This window comes from Phodopus roborovskii, unplaced genomic scaffold (genome assembly GCF_943737965.1).
Source record: "Phodopus roborovskii unplaced genomic scaffold, PHOROB, whole genome shotgun sequence".
In the NCBI taxonomy this organism is placed as follows: domain Eukaryota; kingdom Metazoa; phylum Chordata; class Mammalia; order Rodentia; family Cricetidae; genus Phodopus; species Phodopus roborovskii.
Genome location: NW_026126485.1, coordinates 19,083,459 through 19,106,608, shown reverse-complemented (window position 1 = coordinate 19,106,608; position 23,150 = coordinate 19,083,459). Strand labels below are relative to the sequence as shown.

At 48.5% G+C, this 23,150-nt stretch overlaps 1 protein-coding gene across 3 annotated transcripts in view; it reads right to left on the bottom strand.

Moving 5' to 3' along the window:
- Positions 1-23,150, bottom strand: part of LOC127229890 (voltage-dependent P/Q-type calcium channel subunit alpha-1A) — a 164,928-nt gene that overhangs the window by 5,295 nt on the left and 136,483 nt on the right. For all 3 annotated transcript variants that reach the window (XM_051194965.1, XM_051194964.1, XM_051194966.1), the window contains exons 34-42: positions 20,185-20,335; positions 19,528-19,655; positions 16,213-16,309; positions 14,058-14,163; positions 4,740-4,847; positions 4,562-4,662; positions 1,581-1,690; positions 1,344-1,482; positions 1,123-1,236 (exon numbers count right to left, since the gene is read on the bottom strand). In XM_051194965.1, the coding sequence (XP_051050922.1) occupies positions 1,123-1,236; positions 1,344-1,482; positions 1,581-1,690; positions 4,562-4,662; positions 4,740-4,847; positions 14,058-14,163; positions 16,213-16,309; positions 19,528-19,655; positions 20,185-20,335 (1,054 nt within the window). The remainder of the gene's footprint in view (positions 1-1,122; positions 1,237-1,343; positions 1,483-1,580; positions 1,691-4,561; positions 4,663-4,739; positions 4,848-14,057; positions 14,164-16,212; positions 16,310-19,527; positions 19,656-20,184; positions 20,336-23,150) is intronic.

Genomic DNA, 23,150 nt, shown 5'->3' with positions numbered 1-23,150 from the left:
CTACAAGGGGCTGAAATAGCTAAGTGAAGCAGCCACACTGAGACACATACCAGCTACACACCCTACTACCCCACGCCTCCCAGACACGTGACAGGATATATGCACCAGCCACCCCAGGCCCACCCAGACTCTGCCTTCAGGCGGCAGGTTCTGTGCATGCACACGAAGAGGCACGATGCCTACAGATGCCTGTTACATTGGGAGCACACAGGTGCACATGCATGTGCACGTATGTACAGGAACATGTGTAAGGGAATGTGTGTGAAGTGCATGGGTAGCAGGGACATTGTTTTGTGCTGTGATGGGAGCCAGGTCAGTCTGCCCATGCTAAGCACGGGGGAATACCATGAACTCTACATCCAGCTTTAGAGTTAGGATTCTCTTTTCTTTTTAAAAACTAGTTTACTGTTTGTGTGTGTGTGTGAGTTTGTGTACTTATGTTTAGGTCCAAGAAGGCCAGAAAAGGGTATTAGTCCCCTGGAGCTCCAGTTACAGGGAGCTGTGAGCCATCATTTAGTGTGGGCGCTGGGAAGCAAAAGGGCCTTCAGCAAGAGCGTTGCAGACTCTCACCAGATGAGCTACCTCTTCATCTAGCAGTCAGGATTCTTAGTTGTTTTGAGACAGGATCTCACATAGTTGAGGTTGGTCTCAAACTAGCTAGATAGCAATGCCTGGCCTTGGATTTCTCATCTCAGCCTTCCAAGTACTGAGATTATGGATGTAAACCATGCTATTTGTTTTGAGATATATATGTCCAGGTCTGTAGCCTAAGATGATCTGGACCTCCTCCTCAGCCTCCTGAGTGCTTGAGACACTACCTGCTGTTGAAGATGGGATCTCCAATGTCACCTCTCACCAGAGCTGCACCCCCCTGCCCTTTGTGTTCCCAATAGGGCAGAAGGAAGCCACTTGGCAGTGATGGGTACCCAGTCTCCCTCTAGCTTCTGGTAGGGAGTGATTAGGAGGGCCAGGCCCTCTGGGTGCCCTGTAGGAGCCAGGAAAGGGTAGGGCTCCCCTGCACGAACCTGCAGGAGGGACCACCTAGGCCAGTGTCTATAAAGGAGAGGTACAAGGTCCTTAGGAGCATGTGTGGGCATGGCCCAGAACCCTGCAAGCTCTCACCTGGTTCTCTGCTGGGAGGCGGGGCATGGAGGCGGCCCTGGCCTGGCCTTCCATGGGGAGGTAGTGTTCGCTGTCTGAGTAGCCATCTGTACCCATTTCTCGCATCTCCACAGACTGTTAGGCAGAGGGTGGGTGGGTCTGGGTAAGTCTGAGGCCTGACCATGTGTGTGGGAGACCCTTTCTGCCTGAACCACCCAGCCTGGGGAAGGGGGCAGCAGCACCTGCGAGTTGGGCTGGCTGTTAGGCATGTCACTGGGTGGCCCTCGCTCTGGGCTCCATGTGCCAGTCTTCTGGAACATCTCTTGGGCCCTCTGGGTCACCCAGGATGGGCTCTCTTTCATGCTGCTTTCTTGAGGCATCCTGCACCGGGGACAGAGGCCACGAAGGACATTATGTGCTCTGGGATTCAGGAACCTGGGGCCCGATACCCATCCATTACTGCCCAGCTGGCTACTCACAGGCCTCCTCCTGGGTCTCGCTGAGTAGAGGGAAGGGCATTCTGGCTGGGCCCTCCCTCCTGTGTTGGTGATGGGGGCTCCATGCGCTGGAACATGAGTGGTGTCCGGTTCTGGGAAGGCAAGATAACACAGTGTCTGCCAGCAGGGCTGGAAAGGGCAAGTACTGACTGGAAGCTAACTAAAGTGGGCCTGTAATGCTGGGGGTCAAATCCAGGGCCTTGTGTCAAGCCGCTCCCAGACCCCAACATCCTTCTTGACAGCCCTCCCCCCACAGGTCTGCTCTGTTAGTCTACCCATTTCTTCTCCTCTTTAGTTTGTTTTTCAAGATAGGGTTTCTCTGTGTTGCTTTGGAGCCTGTTCTGGAACTCACTCTGTAGACTAGGCTGGCCTCAAACTCTCAAGCTCACAGAGATCCACCTGCATCAGCCTCTGTCTCCCAAGTACTGGGATTAAAGGCATGTACCACTATTGCCTGGCTCTTTTTTTTTTTTTTTTTTTTTTTTTTTAAGGGCGGGCTTTTCCTGGCTACCTGAACTCAGAGATCTACTTGCTTCTGCCTCCCTAGTGCTCTAGTTTTTTTTTTAACTTAAAATTTTTCACTTATTTTGCATATTATGTATACATAAATTGTATTTTTGCTTATGCACACATGCTGCTGAGAATGGAACTCAGGTTCTCAAAGATGAACCTCTACCCACTCAGCTATTTCCTGACACCCTGTCCAACTTCTGACATTGTGACAATGTTGTTATCCATAAAGTTCATGCTGGAGACCCATGAAATCAAGTTATACGTATGACTTCCACCCAAATTCATTCAGAACTAAACCATTTATCACCTACCCTTTACCATGTTCAGCACCCTCATCCTCACCTCCAGTCAGAACAGATACCTCTCTGTGCATTTCTCCTGTATTCAGCCACCAGAGGGTGCCAGCAAGCACCCAGTAGACAGTCTCTCCAGTACTTAGACCCCTGACTCTTCTGCTCCTATGCCATTTGGAATAAAAGCCAGAGTCCACCCTGTAGTCTCCAAGGTTGGTCCTGTACTCCCCCATGCCCTTGTCTCCTCCCATGTTCTGCCTTGCTCTATTCTGTCACCTTGACCTCTTCAATATCTCCTAAACTCATCAGGCAAGGTTCAGCCTTAGGGCCTTGCATAGGCTGTGGTCTCTGCTTGGAATGCTGTTGTCTAACAGTTTCCTCCGATACTGAAACAATCCATCTTCCATTGAAGTTCTTTAAGGCATGAGGCAAACAACTCTAAATTAAGGAATCCCTGAAACTGACCAGATTCACTAGGCCCCTCCCTGCCTGAGTAAGTAAGAAAGACTGCTAAGAGTCACTCTGAGAGGCTGCACTGCACTAAAAACCCGAGATAAGAACACCTGCCTAGCTTTCTGCCACCTCTCTGAGGAGGCAGGTCTCTCTGTCTCTCCATCCCCTCTTTTCTCTGTCCCCCCCTTCCCTTTCCCCAATAAAACTACTTCCCATGTTTTAAAAAATCTGCCTAGAAGAAGCAGAAACCAGCTAAGCTGCCTGGAAGAGGCTTATTCAACTGAGTCACTGGGAAAGGACACTTTCAAGCCCATTGATGGTGGCACATGCCTTTAGCCCTAGCACTTGGGAGATAGACGGATGTGGATCTCTAGATTGAGGCCAGGCTGAGCTACAGATACATTTCCAGGACAGCCAGGGGCTACACAGAGAAACCCTGTCTCAAAAAACAAAAACAAACCAAAAGATCCTTTCCAATCTGCTGTGTCGCCTGCAGGCTGTCCCCACGCTGGAGTAGGTTTTGGTGATGCTCTGTCTTTGAGTTATTTCTGATTCTTAAGTAACCCCAATAAAACTCATGTTTTCCGAGATGAACTTTGGTCTGATGTGGGCTCCCTATCTGGAGTGAGTGCTGGGTCTCTCCTGGAAAAATTTTGTCATACAATCAATGTCCCACCTTGGAAATAAACCCCTCTCTTCATTTATTTCTAACTGGTTGATATTGAACTCATAAGAGGTCTGCTTGCCTCTCTTTTCCTAGTGGTTGGATTAAAGGCAATGTGCCACCATACTTGACCCCCTCCTTCATTTAAAAAAATGCTTTATTATTTTATGTGAATGAGCCTCCTGCCTGCATTTATGTCTGCGCCACTTGTGTCCTGATGCCTGAGGAACATCTTGGACTGGAGTAAGCCACCATGTGGGTGCTGGGAACTGAATCTGGTCCTCTGGAAGCGCAGATGGTACTCTTGACTGCTGAGCCATCCCTCTGTACACCCCCTTCCTCTCTTTTGGTTTTTTAAGACAGGGTTTCTCTGTGTAGCTTTGGAGCCTGCCCTGAACTCACTCTGTAGACCAGGCTGCCCTTGATTCACAGAGATCCACCTGCCTCTGCCTCCCAAGTCCTGGGATTAAAGGTGTTTGTCACCATGTTTATCTTCCCATTTTATGTGTATGTGTGTAGGCCTAAGTGTGTATTTGTACTACACATGATCAGGTGAGCACAAAGGGCAGAAGAGGGCTTCGGGTTCCCCTGGAACTGGAGATCCAGGTAGTGGTGAGACACATTGTGGGTGGTGGGAGCTTAACACAGTCCCTGTGCAGCCCTGGCTCTTAGCCCTTAGGTGCTGAGCCATGTCTCCAGCCCCTCCCTTTTCACCTCGGCTCTTTATTCAGGTCACACTTTCTCTGGGAGAGTGTCCTTGACAGCTCATTTCAGCCACGCACCCTTTGGTCGGCTCTACTTTCCCCAAGGCACTATTTGCCACTATGAAAACAGTCAGTTAGCCTTTTCAGCTACCTTGGGGCAAGCATCCAGGTCAGGACCTGAAACTGTGATCTGCACAGTACCTGTTGGTGGTGAATATTTTTCGAGGTTAGGTGTTCCAAAATGGCCCACCCTCACCATTCCCCTTGTTCTGATTGGTTTCCACAAAGACAAACAGACTTGGAACCCATCCCAGGCACCACCAGCAATGGGAGTACCTGCTCCTCTCGCATGGCCTGAAGTTTCTTGGCCTTGCTCTGCCGGTAGTATTCCATGATCATCATAGCCGCGTAGATCTTACCGACCGTCAGGTCTGTGGCTGTGGAGGACAGGCAAGCTCTCATAGAACCCAGGCCCTCTCTCAGCCTCCCCTGCCCCTCTTGAGTGTGCTCTTACACTTGTGAGGTGTGACCAGCAGATCCAGGGTCTTCTGGGATAGGTTGGGCCAAATGGCCATCATCTCCTTTCGGAGCTCTGCATCCATCTGCTGCTTGTCAGCTCCGCCTACAATGAGAGGAGAGATGAGGTTGAGGATATGCAGAGCTGGGGTCTGGGGCCACTGTGGGTCTACAGCCAGCACCCACATGTTTGGCCTAGAGTCGCTGGAAGGGCCAGAATCACCATCCTGGCTTCCATTTATCAACTGTGTTGCTAGGGTTGACTACCTCCCAATACCTGTTTCCCCATTGGTAAAAACCATCAGGATGAGTCATGGCACTTGCCCTACCTGGCTGTTGGCTGATCCAAGCAGCGTATGTGTGTGTCACCTTGGGACAGCACCTCCAGGCCAATACTGCCACAGTGCTGAGGCTTCATTCCCTTGACCCAGGCTGGAGTTCCAAGTCCAGGAACTGGTTGGCATCACAGTTTTGGGAAGGGGCTGCTTTGGGTGCTGAGGATAGAACCCAGGACCCTGCATACACTAAGTAAGAGCTACACCACGGAACCAACCAAAAAATGTCTGAAACAACAGCCTTGTTCTGTGATTGAGGCAGCTGATAGTTGGGACCAGGAAAGTATATCAGTCAGGTTGGAGACATATAAATGTTATATGTATATAAATGTTTTATAGGTATGGTTATGTGAATGTGCATGTTTACTTGTATGTGGAAGTAAGAGGTAAGTCTTGGCTGTCATTCCTCAGAGCTATCTTCCTTGGTTTTTGAAACAGGATTTCTCACTGGTCTGGAACTCACCCATTAGGCTGGAAGTGGAGCCTCAGGGATTCATTTGTCTTTACCTGCCCAGTGCTGGGATTAGTGTTTGCTGGTCTACACAGGTTTTGGGGGACTCAAGGAGTCCTCATTGTACAGCAAGCTTTACTGACTAAGCTGTCTCCTAGCCCCTACTTTTTCCATGTTGTATTTTTTTTCAGTGTGTGTGTGTGTGTGTGTGTGTATGCATGTGGGGCTCCAGGTTGGGACCGCAGGGTTGTGGTCTTTCAAGACAGGGGCATGAGCACAGTGACCTGCCACTTGGAGGATTCATTAACAGTATGGGGATCCTCCATGTATCCCTTCACTTCATCACCAAGGCTAGTGACAGTAGGGCCAGAGAATCCTTTTCAAGCCCATCTTCTCTTTGGTGTTTTGAGGCAGGGTCTCACTAAACAGCCTGGCTGACCTGGAACTCATCATCCTTCTGCCCCAGCTGCTGCAGTGCTGGTATCACTGGGCACCATGACACCTGGCTTCCTCAGGCCTGTCTTTAAGGGACTCCAGTCAACAGAGTTCCAATCCACAAACAGGAGGAAGATGGCAGGGAAATGACACCTTGGGGCTGTTACAGTGACAGCCTTCATCATGATTGACACATCTGCCTGGCCCCCACTTCCACCTGTGTGGGCCCCTGAAATGGAAGTGAAGTTCCAGACACTGGATGCTCAATGGTGTGGCTCAGTGTATAGTATACCTTTCCTTTAGTATCCTAGTTAGCTTTAATTGGCAATTTGACACAGCCTTGCTAGAGTCGAATGAGAAGAGAGATCAGATGAGTCTAAGGGGCTCAACCTACTGTGGGCAGTTCCCTGGGCAGGTGGTCCTGGGCTGTATAAACAAGCTAGTTGAGGATTTGAGAGTTTGCTCACTATTTAAGTTGTAGAGGACCCAGGTTCAATTCCTGTACATGGCAGCTCAGAACCATCTGCAACTCCAGACCCAAGGGATCTGATGTCCTTTTTCTGACCTCTGCGTACAGGTGGTACCCATACATGCAGGCAAAAGACTCGGGCACGTAAAATAAATAAAATAAGCCAAAACAAACAACAAACAAACACTTAAAAACATAAAGAAGCCAGGTATGGTGACACATATTTTTAATCCCAGCATCTGGGAGGCAGAGGCAGATGGATCTCTATGAGTTAGAGGCCAGCCTGGTCTACAAAGTGAGTTCCAGAATAGCCAGAACTGTTATACAGAGAAATCCTGTCTCAAAAAATCAAAAGACAAAACCAAAACTGCCCAACCCCCCAAACAAAAAAAACCCAAACAACAGCAACAGAAACAAACAAACAAACAAACAAACAAACAAACGCAAGCTTGCTAAGGTTTGGAGAGATTGTGCAGTGGTTAAGAACACATACTACTTTTGCCAGAGACACAAGTTCTGTTCGCAGGACCACAACTACCTGTAACTCAAGCTCCAGGAACCCAGGGGATCTGATACCCTCTCCTAGTCTCCACAGGCACCAAGCATGCACAGGATGCATAGACATACATGGAGACAAAACACCCATATATATATTAAATAAATAGAAATTTGCCAGGTGTGGTGGCACTATTGCTCATGCCTGATGATTAGAATTGGTTCACTCTGTCCATTGTGTGGGTTTGGGAAGCTGGATACTGATTGTCAGACCTGTGACAAGCCCTTTGCCTACTGAGCCATCTCTTGTTGATGCTACCTCACCTTTTGGGACAGGGTCTCTCCCTGAGCCTGGAGCTCATTGATTTGTCTAGACTGGTGGTAAAGTGGGTTCTAGGGACCCACCTGTCTCTGTTTTCCAGAGCTGTGTTCACAGATGTGCATCACCATACCCAGCTTTTATTTGGGTAGCGAGGATCCAAACTCAGTCCCCACAACTAGGCGATAGGCACTTTACAGACTGAGCTATCTCTTCAGTCCCTGGGCTCCCTTCCCCTTGCTAAGGTTCAGTCATGCTGACTTCCTGACGTACCTTAGACTACCAGACATAGCCCTGCTTCAAGGCCTCTGAACACGCTGTTTTCTTTGCAATGACTCTTCTTATGTGTGGCCACCTCACACATCTCTTTCAGATCACTGTTGAAATGTTTTATTAAAGAGGCATACTGAGGGACCTACCATCTCTTTATATTTTATTTTTATTTTTTAAGAGGTCTCACTATGTAGCCCTGGTTGGCCCAGAGCTTGCCATGTAGATCAGAATGCCCTCACACGCACAGGCTTCACTTGTCTCTGCCTCCCAAACGCTGGGACTAAAGATAAACACCATGCCAGGCTTTTTTATTTTATTTTTTTGTATTTTAAACATTTATTTATTTTGTATGTATGATTTGCTTGTATGTATGTATGTATGTGTACCATGTGCATTTCTGGTGCCTGTGGAGACCAGAAGAGGGTGTCAGGTCCCCTGGATCTGACTGTGCTCTAAACTGCTGAGCCATCTCTCCAGGCCTGGCTGGAGATAGAATTATTATGGAGCCATAGATGGCCTAGAACTCCATAGGTAGGCTACACCAGTCTAGCAGACTTCCCATCTTACCCCTCAGCGCCACTGTGGTTGGACAAAGCAATGTTTATGTGTGGATAGAGCTGGAGAAGATTCTCTCAGGAATCTTCATTAGAGTTCAGCCTGGCAGACTCCTTGACTTTGGCCTCGTGGGACACTGAGCATGGAGCCTTGGAGCCTGCCTGTGCTAAAGTGCTAAATTTTAAAAATGGTATGTTTTGTTTAATATAGGCTGAACCTCAATTAAATTGATTCTATTCATTTATTTGTGTGTGTGCCTGTGTGGGCTCTTGTGAGGTCAGAGGGAACCTGTAGGAGAGTCATTCTCTTTCTCCACCATGTGGACCTCAGGGATCAAACTCTGGTTGTCAGCCTTTTAGCCATTGTGGGTTGGGATGTGTGCTCTGTGCACGGGTGTGGCCCCCATATGCAGGGGCCAGAGCTGGACACCTGGTGTCCTTCTCTAACTGTTCTCTGTCTACTCTCTTAAGATAGTCTCTCTCTGAGCCTAAAGCTCACAGTTTTGGCTCACAGGATCTGCCAATTTCATCCAAGAATACATGAGCTATGACACAGCAGTAATGCTCTAGGTTTTGGGGTGTGTGTGTGTGTGTGTGTGTGTGTGTGTGTGTGTGTGTGTTTGGTTTTCAGGTCCTTGTGTTTGCACAGCAAATGCTTTCATTCACTGAACCATCTCCCCTGCCACAATGCTTGTGTTATAAGGCATGAAACGTGTTTTTTGTATGTGACATAGCCAACTGATAGAGGTTTTGTGGGGAGAACCTGGGTCCTAAACAGTGACACATCCAGATGCCTACTAAGTAATACCTGCTAATTCTAGTAAGATCTAGAACCACCTGGTGTAAGACAAGGGCTGTTTCCTCTTCCTGCCTCCCTCTCACTATTCCTGAAGTTCTAGTCTCTCTTTGTCCACCTAACACATTTTTTTTTTCTCTCTAGACCAGGCTGGCCTTGAACCCTTGAGCTTCCTGTTTCAGCTTCCTAAGCACTGTGGCTAGCACACCTAGCTGGCTACTCTTATTTTGTATGATTTTTTTTTGGGGGGGGAGTTGAGACAGGGTTTCTCTGTATTGCTTTGGATGTTGTCCAAACTCTGTAACTCACTCTGTAAACAGGCTGGCCTCAAACTCACAGAGATCCACCTGCCTCTGCCTCCTGAGTGCTGGGATTAAAGGCATGAGCCATAAATACCTGGCTTGCAATATCAGTTTTAAATAATTTACATTGGTATGGATTCTTGTATATTATTACAAATTCAAGATTCTGTTTCAGATGTTATATATTGATACAAATTTGAAGTTACTTTTGTTTATACTGTATATGTTTCTACTGCTGTTTAAGATACTTTTGTATACTGATAGAAATTTAAAGTTATTTTTGTATGTTTCTACTTCCATTTAAGATATTTTTGTATAATTTTACAATTTGAGGTTACTGGTTACTGTCTTTATACTGTAATACAGGTTGTTTATTTACACAACATGAAGTTTTAGGACTTAAAAGCTGTACAGGATAGGAAAATTACAGATTAATAGTCACCCATATTTGTCAAACCTATAGTCATTCTAGTTAGGTTTCCTAGGTGTACTGAGGTATGTTTCAGATAGATAGTTGGTCTTTAACACTCAAAGACCTACAGAATATGTCATTTAAAATGTTTTAATAACCTAGATTATTTTTGTGTGACATGAGCCAGGTCTGCTCCTGGCAGCAAAATCTACTTTAGAGGAGATGATGGGCATCAAAGAAACTCCATATGGTGTTTGTTTTCTTCATGACAAAACTGGCCTATTGGGTAAGAAACTGCCCTTGCCTCAACTGCTGATAGTAAATACACTGGCCATTCTGGACAAGCAGGATACAAAGAAAAGTAACTGCCAAACCTCGCCAAGACAGGCTAGGAAAGTCCTTCAAAATTTCCTGCTTCTAAAAAAAGGTCTGTCAGATATTTCAAGCCTGTAGGTCAAAGATGGATACCCCAACATTCCAGAGTAACTCTGGGTGACTGTTCAGGCTGCCAGCTGTTTCTATCATTTCTTACATTTCTTACGCAGTTTCTTATCCAATAGACCAGTTTTTGCCATGAAGAAAACAAACTCCATATGGAATGTTTGATGCCCATTATATTCTCTGAAGTAGGTCATTGCTGGTAACATGGCCTGGATCTCTTATTCTGTCTTGTAATTATTGTACATTGATTTTGCTACTAATCAAAGGTAACAATCCTTCAAGACAGGGTTTCCTGATGTATCTCTGGCTATCCTGGAACTCGCTCTGACTGACAGAGATCCACCTGCCTGTGCCTTCTGAGCGCTGGGATTAAAGGTGTTTGCCACCATCATCTGGCTATTTTGTTTGAGTTTCTGGCCTTCTCCTTAGCCACCTTTTCTTAGTTTCCTGAAGTGATGGAGGGAACCTTGGGCTTGTGTCTAGGGGAAAGGTATTCATTTTTTGTCATTCCCTAAGGATGGAACTCAGGGTCTTAAACTTGCTGGGAGCTCTCTATCACTGAACTCTGCCCAGTTCTCTTATTTTCAGAGTTTCACTCAACTGACCAAGTTGATCAAGGCTATCCTGTAGCCTAGGCTAGTCCTGGACTTGTGATCCTCCTGCCTCAGCCTGCCAAGGAGCTGGAATAACAGACTTGAGGCCTGTGGGCTTCCACTTACTGCCTCAGAAAGTCTTAAGTTCCCTTTCCAGTGCCTGCTCTTGCTGTGCCCCTGCCCTTCCTGCCCATCCTTTGGCAGCTCAGGCCTCAAGCCTGAGGGTGTCTGTGGATGCCTTCCCCCTCACACATCCACATGGGAGGCACCCTGTCAGCTCAGTTCTCAGGCACTCAGAGTGAACGCACAAACATATGCGTATGTCTGTGCACTACGTGTGGTTGGTGTACACAGAGGCCAGAAGAGGACATTGGATTCCCTGAGGTGGGTTATAGAGAGCTGTGAGTCACCGTGTGAGTGCTGGGAACTGAAACTGGCCTGAAGAGCCAGGGCTCTAAAAGTCTGGACCATCTCTCCCCAGCCCTACCCATTGGTGCTTTTTGTTTTGTTTTTATGAGACAGGGCTTGAACTCACAGAGTTCAATTCCCAGCAACTACATGATGGTTCACAGCCGTCTATAATGATCTATAATGAGATCTGGTACCCTCTTCTGGCCTGTAAGCATGAATGCAGGCAGAATGCTGTGTACATAATAAATAAATAAATGAATCTTTAAAAAATAAAATAAAGGTGTGTGCCACCACCCATCCTGTCCTGATCGGGTTGTTGCTTGTTCTCAGCTGTGGATGTGAAACATCCCCCATGCGTTCCAACAATCGTAACCAGCTGGTGTGCTGTTTGGGAAGGTGGGTTTCTGGGGGTGAGTCCCATTTCCTCTACTCCTCAGCTTCCTGGGTGTGGATGCATGTGATCAGCCAGTCTCGTGCTCCTGTGGCTGTGTCTCCCTGCCATGCTGAACAGCATCCCTCTGAAACTGTGAACTAAGTTACAGCCTTCTCTCCCAAGTTCCTCCTGCTGGGTCTGTCCACAGCAACAGGGGCAGCACAAGACCACTGTGTCCAAGTAAGGAGCTTCCTGAGCATCTGCATCACAGGGCAGAGCCTTTGCTGGTCCAAGATAATGCATGCATTCCCGGCTTGGAAGGAATCTTCTAGCATTGCTTGTGAATCACCTCAGAGGTGATCACCCAGTGTTGCCCTTCATATTCCTGTCAGTATGCAGGATAAACCCAAGACACAGTGGGAGAGCTAACCTTAGACACTAACTACAGGACACCACTTCCATCAAAGGACACCAGTATCAGCAGGGCATGGTGGCCACGTCTTTAATCCCAGCATTCAGAGGCTGAGGCAGGTGGAGCTCTGTGAGCTGAGTTCAGACTTCAGACTGTGGCCACAGAGATGATGAGTTCCAAAACAGCCAGAGGTACATAGCCAGACCCAGTCACAATCAACCAAACACAATAAAAACCTGATTCAAAATAAATCCAGCTGGACATGGTGACCATGTCTTTAATGCTGGCACTCAGGAAGCAGTCAGATCTCTATGAATTTAAGCTAGCCTGGGGCTGAAGAGTAAGAACCTGGCAAAAAAAAAAAAATCCCAGCACCTGGGAGGCAGGAGGATCTCTGTGGGTTCAAGCCAACCTAGTCTACAGAGTGAGTTCTGGGACAGCTAAGGCTATACAAAACAAAACAAAGAAAAACAATGAAAAGAAAAAGAAAAGAAAAATTCTACCAGTTACTATAAAATGTTGGAAATTTCTAGAAGAAACAAAAAGCAGAGAAATGGCTCAGTGGTTATGCACACTTACTTGATGACCAAGAACCACATGGTTCTTTTGTCTTCAGAACTTCATAACCCAGGTGTGGTGGTGCACACCTGTGATCACAACATGTGGGAAGCAGAGGCAAGGACCAAGCGGTCCAGGGCATCCTCAGCTACTGAGCAAGTTCAAGGTAATCCCTGTCTCAAAACCAAATAAGCAGACACTAAAATGTGAAACACAAATTCAAAGGAGAAGAAACTATTTGGAAACAAATGATCACTTGGTACCCTAGCTGGTTTTTATTAATTTGCGAATTCAGCTCTAGCAATGGGAGCTTTTTGTAATCCTAAAATTATTCTTCTTCCTCCTTTTTTTTTTTATTTTGAGACAGGGTTTATCTGTGCAGGCATGGCTGTCCTGGAACTCTGCAGGCCAGTCTGGCCTTGAACTCAGAGATCTGCCTGCTGGGATTAAAGGTGCATGCTGCCACCACCTGGTTTGGTTTGTGTCCCTAAATTTTTTTTTGTCAGCACTAAGAAGTACCAGCAACAGAAAAGAGATGAGGGCTGGGCTTGATGCCCAGCTGGTGATAAAGAGCATCAAATAGAATAAATGATGAAATTGCTACATTAAAAAAAAAGACAGGGAGCCAAGTACCACTCCCAGTGCCCCAGAGGCAGAGGCAGGTGGATTTCTATGAGTTTGAGGTCACCTCGTTAAAGAGTGAGTTCCAGGACAGCTATGGCTACACAGAGAAATTGTCTCAAGGAATAAAAATAAGTTAATTAAGAAAATAAAAAAGAGAGGGAAAGATGTCAGAAAATAAGACATAATTAAGAAAGGATAGAGGTTGTGGGTGAACTGAAGTTGGAGTTGAGGAATCTAACTTTCCTCAGCTGCCCACTCTGTCTCCTCCTCTCTCCACTCTCTTCTGGAAACCCCAAATAAATACGATTCTGTTTCAGAGGGAAAGACTGCAGAGCCTAGAGAGGAGGTGGCTCTGGTGTTACATGAGCTCTCTGGGCTGAAAACTTTGATGACAGTGTCTCAGGAGAGCCATCAGAACTCTTGGAGATTTCTTAAAATGACTTTTACTCGAGTGTGCATGAGTGTGTGTGTGTGTGGGGGGGCAGGCTGTGTATGCCACAGTGCACTTATGGAAGGGACAGAACAATTCAATTTAGCAACTGAACTCAGGTTAATCAGGCTTGGTGGCAAATGCCTTTACTTCCAGAACCATCTGGCCAGCCTGCCTTTTCTTTGTGAGCCTCAGCTAGTTCATGACAGTATGGAAAGTCAGATTAACACAGGCCCTCAACCTACCTCTTCCCACTGTCTCCATCGACTGGAGACATTATTCCCTGTGCCTCTTCTCTCTGGATCTGGGGGTGTCTCCTTATTCAAAGCCACATCAGCTCAGCAGACCCTGTGTGGTTCCTACTCCCTGCTCCACTCACTCCTACCCCTGGGGCTTCTGCTCACATGTTGCTCTCAGCCCAGGGCTCCTTTCCCCTATGAGTCCATACAACTCAGTGTGGGGGTCGGGGGGACTCTCCTTTGTAAGGAAGGGGCCGTATCCTTTTGGTTGGAGGGTAAAGGTTTATACGGATGTATGAATGAAGACAATCCACCAGGAGCGGGGATCACTGGCTACCCCAGCTTTCAGTCCAAGGCCCAATCTACCCCAACCCTAAGTCTACAATTTGCTTACCCTTAGCTATCTTGATGTCCAGGGCCGTTCGGATCAAAGCCATGAGGGTGGAGTTGAAGTGAACTGTGTTGTCATCCGCTACAGGCAGATCCATCCGTAGGAGTCTCTACAGGAAACCCCAGGTGAGGGCAGTCATTCTTGGGCCCTACCAGCATCTTGCAAGTCAAATCCACCCAACCCAGGGAACCCCAGGAAAAACTCTGAGGCTGGGGCAATTCCTCCTGTGGTCACCTATGCCAGAGCAGAATTTCTCATATCCCTCAATCTCTTCCCAGCGTAGAGCAACAAAAGAATCCAGGGCTTTCCACACAGCGGACTCCACCCACCCCTCCACCGCGCCTCCTCCCCCTTACTTTAGCAAGGTGTTAACCTTGGCTTCCTGAGCAGCTGGATTGCCAGGGCCTGCTGTTTTTCTGTTTTAAATCCCACTTTCGGGACCTGAGGTCTAGGGGTCCAGAGCTGGTGACCCAGATTCTTGCCCTGCACCAGAGTTCTTCTCAAGGACGCCCTTTCACTTCCACCCAAAGAAAGAGCAGAAGGCAGATGTGTGCGTGCAGCAGCCTCGCGGTGGGGTCCACGGCCACAGCCGCCGCTCCCCGCCCCCACCCCCTGCTCGGCCCTGAATGGGCAGATGATGGGCACCCAGCCGCAGCATTCCATCCTCAGAAGCGGCAGGCACCTCCCCACGCAGGCCCCTTGTGGACATGCAGCGAGGCCTACACAGAGCGGTACAAACGGGCACATGCAGACGGAATCTCGAGACTCATTCATAGCTCCGTGGGAAGTGACTGTTGGGGCTCGCCTGATCATGGCTGTCTGTGCAGTAGCAGGGAGAAGGGGCAAGGGGTCATTCCTGAGGCCCAAGGAAGGAATTTTGTGTCCCAGGCAGGGGTTCTGCCTTCTCAGTGGCTTGGGCAGGGGGACATTGGGCTTTGATGTGCCATGGACTTGAGAGGGCGTTAAAGGGAAGTCAGGGAATCACCAGGGGATTCACGGAGACAGTAGGGAGGTAAATCAATGGGGTAGGAAGTGGGATGCTGGGGTGGGGCAGGGAGGGAGGCGGTAAATAAACACAGATGAGGGCACTGTGTCCAGTAGGTCAGGTGTGCACTGTACTGTGCTAAATATGACCTCAGCTTTTGCTTGCATAGTGGGGAAAGTTAACACAATTTCCCAGCAGTCAAAGTGTCCTGTGGAAAACATGCTATTTTAAATGTGCACAAGGGTGCCTTAGGGAGTCAGGGTGGCTATACAGACATCAGGCTGGGGAGGGATAAGAGGGACACTTGTGGGAAGAGACTTAAATCTGTCTGGGAGGGATAGGGCTTGGGATAGTTCTAAAAGGAGAGGAAGACCAAGATGGATGGGAAGATGGGCACACGAGTCACTTCTGGGGCATGGGGTTTGAAGGTCATCCCTGGCCACCTTGAGGATGAACTGAGGGTGCAGATGTCCTCCAGGGCTGGGGGGAGATTCCAGGACAGAAGTTTAGAGGAGCAGCAGTCTCCTCACTCCCTCAGCTGGCATACACCCCCCACCCATCCCCAGACCCCTCCAAGGCAGCGTGCAAGGCCTGATCGGTGCACCACGTTCGGGGTGGGGGCAGCGGCAGCCCTCCTGCTTGCTCTGAAACAATGGAGTGGAGAGGCATGTTGGGGCATCTTGGGTAGATGGGTGGCATGGTTCAGGCACTGGGGCAACATCTCCAGGGCAAGGGGAGGGTTGGGGGGGCTCAGCTGTGGGAGGTGTCAGATCTCCAGGGCCCTAAGTCAGAGGTCAGCTTCAGATGTGTGTGGGGAGGCCAGGGGTTAAGGGCTCAAGGCACAAAACAGTCTGGCCTGGGCCTGAGGGTATGTGTTTCTGGAAGTGTAGAGACATACAATTTGGCTCCCCAGGGGGTCATTTGGGTGCTGGGGATTAGAGCAGCCCCTCCCCCTCCCCGTGGCTTGCTGGCCATAACGGAGTCTCAGGACACTTAGACACTCATCAGAAAGGACACAGTGCGCTGCTGAGAGCCAAGGGACGCTCACGACTCAGTAACTCGAGAAAAGAAAAAAGAAAAAAGAAGAGATGTCGGCAGAAGACTCGCTGGGTGTTGTGGTCACCACGGAAAGTCCCCAGCTCTGGGACATTGGTGTTGGCAAAGATAGACTACCTTGTAAGCCACTCTGGCCGGGCACTTCTTCCCCAGACCCAGGGGTGGGGACATGTGTCTCAGCATCTGATACATGTCCGGGTAAGGCATGCGACCCCTGGCAGCACCAAAAAACAAAAAACAGGAGGGGGTGGGTGGGGCAGAGAACCAAAAGGGCGGGGGTAGAGGCGGAGAAGAAACAGAAAAAGAAAAAAAGAAAAAACAAAAAACAACAAAAAAAGAAAAAACCACACGAGCCGGAAAAAATAGAGAAAGAGGCAGAGAACGATAAAATAGATGTTTCAAATAAATGGAAAAGAGGAGAAAAAAATGGAAGAAAAGGTAATTAAAAATGATTATTTCACTGCTTACAAGCAGGCAGAGAGAGAGAGAAAAGAGAAACAGTCAGATTCCACTTGGGCTCCAGGCTGTGGCTCAGGTGTTTCGGAGCTGGAGGGCTTTACCATTCGAGGGGCCGAATACTCTGGCTTGGCTGAGGCTGGTCTCTGAGGGGGCCTGGGTGAGGAAGAGGAGCTGGACAGGGCATGGGGGTGGGAAGGGGGGCTGGAGGCTTCAGGAGGCAGGAAGTGGTGGAGGAGAGAGTGGGGATAGGGAAATGCAAAATTACAACTTCCCCAAGGGATGCGTCTGATTTTGGGGTGTCATTGAGACCACGGGATGGGCAGCTTCAGCTAAGAGCAAGCACAGATGTTCGGAGGGAACAGAGGTATGTCCCATGCTTCGTGGGGTCTGCATGGCCGCATTCTGGAGGCTAAGAGTTTGCTAGTGTAATGCAAGAGAGAGAGATGGCTCTGTTTTAGAGAAATATATATATATATGAAATATATATATGGAAGACCCCAAGCCACACTCATTCAATCGATGCTAGCAGGTTTTAGTGGAAATCAAACCTTGCAAGCAACCCTATGAGGACATTTCTTGCCTAAGCCGAGAGGGGGCGATATTACTCGCAATAAACTGTACATGTCCTTATAGTGAATGCGGCCGCTGAAAGGAGAAGAGAGGGTTAGTGGAGTCTGGGGTTGGCCACCATGAAAAGGGCTCCCCAAGTACATGGAGGGGGCAGGCAGATGATGAGGCTCAGGCCTCCTGACATGAAGGAGTGGGAACCTGGGACCAGTAAACCGTGTGATGCAACCCTATCTGCATGTACAGATATGTGTGCACCCCCGCCCTCAGGGAGACACTGTGATGGGTATGCTGGAGGTTCTAGGCTGTGGCCTCTCCACCCGGGAGTCCTCTACATCTGTTTCCTTTGCCATCTACATGGGCTACACTGGAGTAGGTGGATGTGTGGCCTAGCGGAGGGGACAGCATCCCAGTGTAGTGACCTAAAATCAAAAAGGAAGAGTTAAAAAGGGCCCTCAAGCCAGCTCCAGCCACATGCCTTGCCCCAGTCTCTCCAACTCAAGGAGGGCTTGTCTGGGGCTGCTGTGGCCATGGCAGAGACAGACAGCTCTCTACATTTCCTTGTAGGTCTATCCATCAGGGCTGAGGCCAGATGAAGCAAAGCAGACCATTAAGGGGCCCCAAGCAATGCTCCTTTAGTCCTGTGCCTAGAATGAACTAGAGGCCTCTGAGGTGCCTCGGGACACTCCATGTAGTCTAAGATGCTCTGCCATCTGTTTGTTAGCAGAGGGTGTGCTGGTCCTCACTGTGAGCCAGGGAAACTCAACCTTGCTATCATCAATAGGATGCAAGCCCCCCCCCCCACTTTCCTGTGTGATCTACTCTATTTTATTTTTCAAGGTGTGGGAGATGGAAGTAAGGATCTCAAATATGCTAGGCAAAAGTCTACCACCCAGACACATTCTCAGACCTTGACAGTTTTTATTTTAATAAAAAATATTTATTATTTACTTATGTATCTGTGTGTGGGTGCCCATAGAGGCCAGAAGAGGGCATAAACTCCCCTGGACCTGGAGTTAGACATTTGTGAGCCACCATGTGGGTTCTGGGAACTAAACCTAGGTCCTCTGCAAGGGCAGCTAATGCCCTTGTCCACTGAGCCACCTCTGTGACTCTATTTTTAAATTTTTATTTTTAAAAAGGTTTATTTATTTACCTTCCGGCTTTTTTCTCGTCATGTGGTCTGTCCTGAAACTCACTATATAGACCAGGCTGAGAACTGAACCCGGGTCCTTAGCAAAAGCAGCTCATGATTTTTTTTAAAATTTACTTATTTTTATTTCATGTGCATTGATGTTTTGCTCACATGTTTGTCTGTGCAAGGGTGTCAGATCCTCTGGAGCTGAAGTTATAGACAGAGGTGAGCTACCATATGAGTGCTGGGAATTGAACCTGGGTCCTCTGGAAGAGAAGCCAGTGCTCTTCACCTCTGAGCCATCTCTCCAGCCCTGTGTGGGCATATGTGTGTTGGTGTAGGTGAGAGAACTTGTGGGACTTGCTTCTCACCATATGTGGGTGGGTTTTGGGAATTGAACTTAGGTGGTCAGACTAGGCAGCAAGTGCCTTTCCACATTGAGCCATCTTGCTAGCCTTAAAATTTTATTTTGAAGTAGGGTAATGGACCTGCAACTCCGGATCCTCCTGCCTCAGTCTCCTAAAAGCTGGGAATATAAGTGTGGCCCACCATGCCTGGCTCTTTTGCTCTTTTGTAAGTATTATTATTACTACTGTTAGGGTTTTGCTTGTTTGTTTGGTTTTTGAAACAGGCTTTCTCTGTGTAACAGCCTTGGCTGTCCTGAAACTCTCTCTGTAGACCAGGCTGGCCTTGGGGTCCGTCTGCCTCTGCCTCCTTTTTTTCTTGGGTTAAAGGTGTGTGCCACCATGCCTGGTTTATTTTGATTTGTTTTTGAAACAACACATTTGTAGCCCAGGCTGGCCCTGTACTGATTCTCCTGCCTCAGCCTTTTGAGTGTTGGATTACCTACATGTGCCACAGTGTCCAGCCTACTCTAAAATTTGAACTGAATTACGCCACTCTGATCCTGGGACATGTGCCAACATGGGCCAGGGCTACCTTTGTACTCCAAGGTGAATGGAGGCCAGATGTCCTTAATGTAGGCTTCCACCCGGAGGCCTCATCATAAGAGACCTGAAGACTTGTGGGGACCAGGGAATCTTGAAAAAGCCCATAGTTGAGCACTTTCACTTAGAAAGGCTGGGGCTTGGACAAGGGGTGGCATGTGTTCAACCTGAAAGTGTGAAAGTCATGATTTCCAGCCTGGACTCATGAAATTCCTGCTAAAACCCTAGGATCCAGTGTCCCACACCTGAGACCTGACTTAGTTCCTGTCCCAGTTTCAGGAGGAGGTGGACCACACAGCTGGAAGATTTGAGATGCCTCCTTACCAGGCAGCAGGGTCATACTCGGCCCAGACACGCACGTACTCATCCAGGTGGTGGGGGCCCAGGATGGAGGAGTCTCGGGTGAGGTACTCGAAGTTGTCCATTATGACAGCAACAAAGAGATTCAGCATCTGGGGGCCAAGGGGGGCAACAGGAGTAGAGAGGAGACCATAGGGGAATGGGTGAGGACACAGAGACGCAAGGGAAAGGGACAGGCCAGGTGGGGAAGAGTGCAAACACAAATGGCACAGACACGAAAGAAAGATAGCCACTCCAGCCAGTGGCAAAGGGGAGAGAGGTAGATTGACACACACAGAGGCAAAGCCTGAGAGCTGGCACAGTCAGAGGTGGGGCGCTGTGTGAGCCTGCTGTGGTTCAAATCCACCCACCAGAGCTACATTTAGGCTCTCGCTGGGGTCCAGTTTGAACTGGGGAGGCCCTGGGCCTCTGCAGGAGGGAGTGTCTGCTAGTGGCTCAGACTAAGGGAGCCAGGGTACTCCTTAGCATCTTACAGTGCTTAGACCGGCAGCCACCCGCCCAGATGTCACCCTGTGGAGACGAATTGTCAGTAGCAGGGAGGGAGCAAGGTTCATACGGAGGTTCATTTACCCAAGTCAGTGCCGGGAGTAAGAACATGGCCCTCCATGTGTGCAAACTCACCAGAAATGAGCAAAGGAAGATGAAAGAGACGAAGTAGAAGTATGCGAACTCGTTGCCACAGTCGGCTGTGAGGATGCCGGAGTTCTTATCACACGGCTTCCCGCTGAGGCAGGAGAGCATGATGTTGTGCCACGCTTCCCCTGTGGCACTCCTGAGGATAGCAGGCATCAGTGACCTGTGACCTGGGCCAGGCATGGGCCCAAGTCCCAGGGGACCATCCCTTTCCTAAGTGCCCGGAGGGCTATGCTCAACCCTGGGTGTGCCTTAAAAGTCCACAGGAAGGGGTCAAGGAGGTGGCTCAGTAAGCACAGGTTCTTGCCACAAGGCCCGAGCACCAGGGTTTGATCCCTGGAACTCACAGGGTAAAGGGGGGAGAACTGATGACCACAAGTCCTATCTCCACCTGTTGTGTGGCAGATGCACCACACCTCCACACAATGAAATTTCATAAATGTAAGAAAAATGAAAAGGAGAGCCCTGGAACGACGGGGCTGGGGTGGAGCTTGATGGTGGCCGTTTGGGAGCATCTGTGTGACTCAAAAACTTTCCTGTCTCCATACGCCCATATCTTAGTGCTTTGTCTCCAGGTTGCTGGCCAGCCTCGCTCCTGCCTCAGGGCACTGCACTGTTTTTTGTTTTGTTCTGTTGCTTAGATGTCCTTCCCAGGGTATTTCTGTCTCTCCCAGGGTCTCACTAGGTGGCCTAGGCTGGCCTCACACGCTCTGTCCTCCTGTCTCTTCTTCCTGTGTGCTGGCACTGGAGACACTGGTACACCTGCCCTGCTTTCCACTCCTCTGAACTATTATTGTTGTTGTTGTTATTTCCAAGACAGGGTGTCTCTGTGTAGCCCTGGCTGTCCTGGAACTCACTGTGTAGACCAGACTGGCCTCACACTCACGGAGATCCACCTGCCTCTGCTGGTATTAAAGGCATGCGCCACCCCCTCTGAATTTTTTAATCCTCTTTCCCCTTCACAATACTTAGTTGCCAATTGTCTTCCTCAAGAGACTGTGCCCTCCTACAGGACAGTTTTTTCATTTCCCTTTGCCACATTCTTGCTTCTACCCTAGCTTGCACTATCATATGAGACACATTAACTACTCAGTCAGCTTTTGTTGACTCAGCCAGGATTAAGAACCAAACATCAACAGGGAAGGTTTGCACCCCTTTCCATCCAGCACAAACTTAAAAAACAACAAAAACCCAAATATCTGACTCTATAGGCTTCAGTACCCTCACGAGTGTAAACAACCCCCTCCCCCTTTTAAATCAAAAGTAGTTGACTTTGCAACATCCCCTTTGTGCCAATTAGCCAATCATACTAGATTATGAATCAAACTCCCACCAAAGGGATGAGACAACAGTTACCACCTACATCAGGGACAAAGGCAAGGCCATTTTAGTCTTGTGTGCTTGCTGGCTGGTTTGGGTTTCGACCTGTACATTTTACAAAAAGAATTGTTTTGTTGGTGTTTCCCTCCAGGGAACATGGAGGTTATTCTTTGTTTCTAACAATGTGGGGGCTTGTCTTGAATTTCAAGCCCATCTGGCAGGGTATTTAGACTCTCTCCCCTGGAAGATGTCCCCTGCTGTGTTGTGGCAGCTCCTGGGTCTCTGGTAAACCTGGCTGGAAAGGCTCTGAGAAGGAGAGTTCCTCAGCAAAGCAGGCCCAGGCCCAGGAGAGCCTCACTCTACAGCTGGTGCTCAGGACACTTGAGGTTGAGAGGGAGCAAGGGCTTGGACCCTAAGGGGCTCCAAGGAACTCTCAACCTAGATTTGAGACATCTCCTCCTTAGGGGTGAGTGTTGAGAGAACAGGAATGGGAAACAAACAAACCAAACAGGAAGAGAGGACCTGCTGGCTAAAAACCAAACTTCACAATAGTTTCAGTGTCATTTTCCCCTAAGGCTTTCTTAGCTAAGTGACTTACAAACATCAGTTTGATGGTGTTTTACTGTGCCTCTGTCATTCAAAGCCTCAAGCGTGGTTCTGTTAGGTCATTCTCCGGATGTGTGAGCTAGAAAACAATACCTGAGTGTCTTGTGGTCTGTCAGACTTGCCTGGGAGCTTATAAATCCTGTTATCAGTGTCTACACGGTAATGTTATTTTTTTCCCAAGACTATCTTTTCTCACTATGTAGACCTGGCTGTCTGGGAATTTGCTATATAAACCTGGCTGGCCTTGAACTCACAGGGATCCACCTGCCTCTGCCTCCTGGAGTGTTGGGATTAAAGGTGGGCACCCCCAGGGCTATAATGTTATTATTTTTTTTACATTATCCTATGTGTATAGTTTAGATTGAGCTTTCTTCTGTGAAGGTGGTGTTGTTCGGCACGCTCCTCTAAGGCACAACTGCCACCTTCATAAGACCAGCTGTGCCCGCTCAAGGAAGAGCATCACAGTGGCTGCAGAGATGGACAGGCTCCCGTGGATGGTCAGGTGGGAGGGAGCCCATAAGGCTTCTACCCTGCACAAAGAACTACAGGCCACCAAGGAGTGCTGAGAGCAGGAGAAATCACCTTCCCCAGGGCACAGCAAGTGGTTATCCAATGCCAAATGGTCAGCCTGAGACACACGGGTAACACTGCACAGACTGAGCAGGTTGTACTTATAGATTTAGGAAAATATGTATGTAGAGAACAATTAATGAAGAAAGAGGCCATACTTTTTTTTTTTACTTTTTTGAGACTGGGTTTCTCTGTGTAACAGTTCTGGCTATCCTGGAACTTTGTAGACCAGGCTGGCCTCAAACCCACAAAAATGTGTCTGTCTCTGCCTCCCAAGTGCTGGGATTAAAGGTGTTTGCCACAGCATCCGGCTGAGGCCATACATTTAAAAGAGAGTATGAAAGGGTGTGGGGTAGGTTTGGAGGGAAAGGGGGAATGATGTGATGTTATTACCTCAAAAAAAAACCAAAAACCAAAAAAACCCCAAAAAACAAAACAAACAAACAAAAAACAAGCAA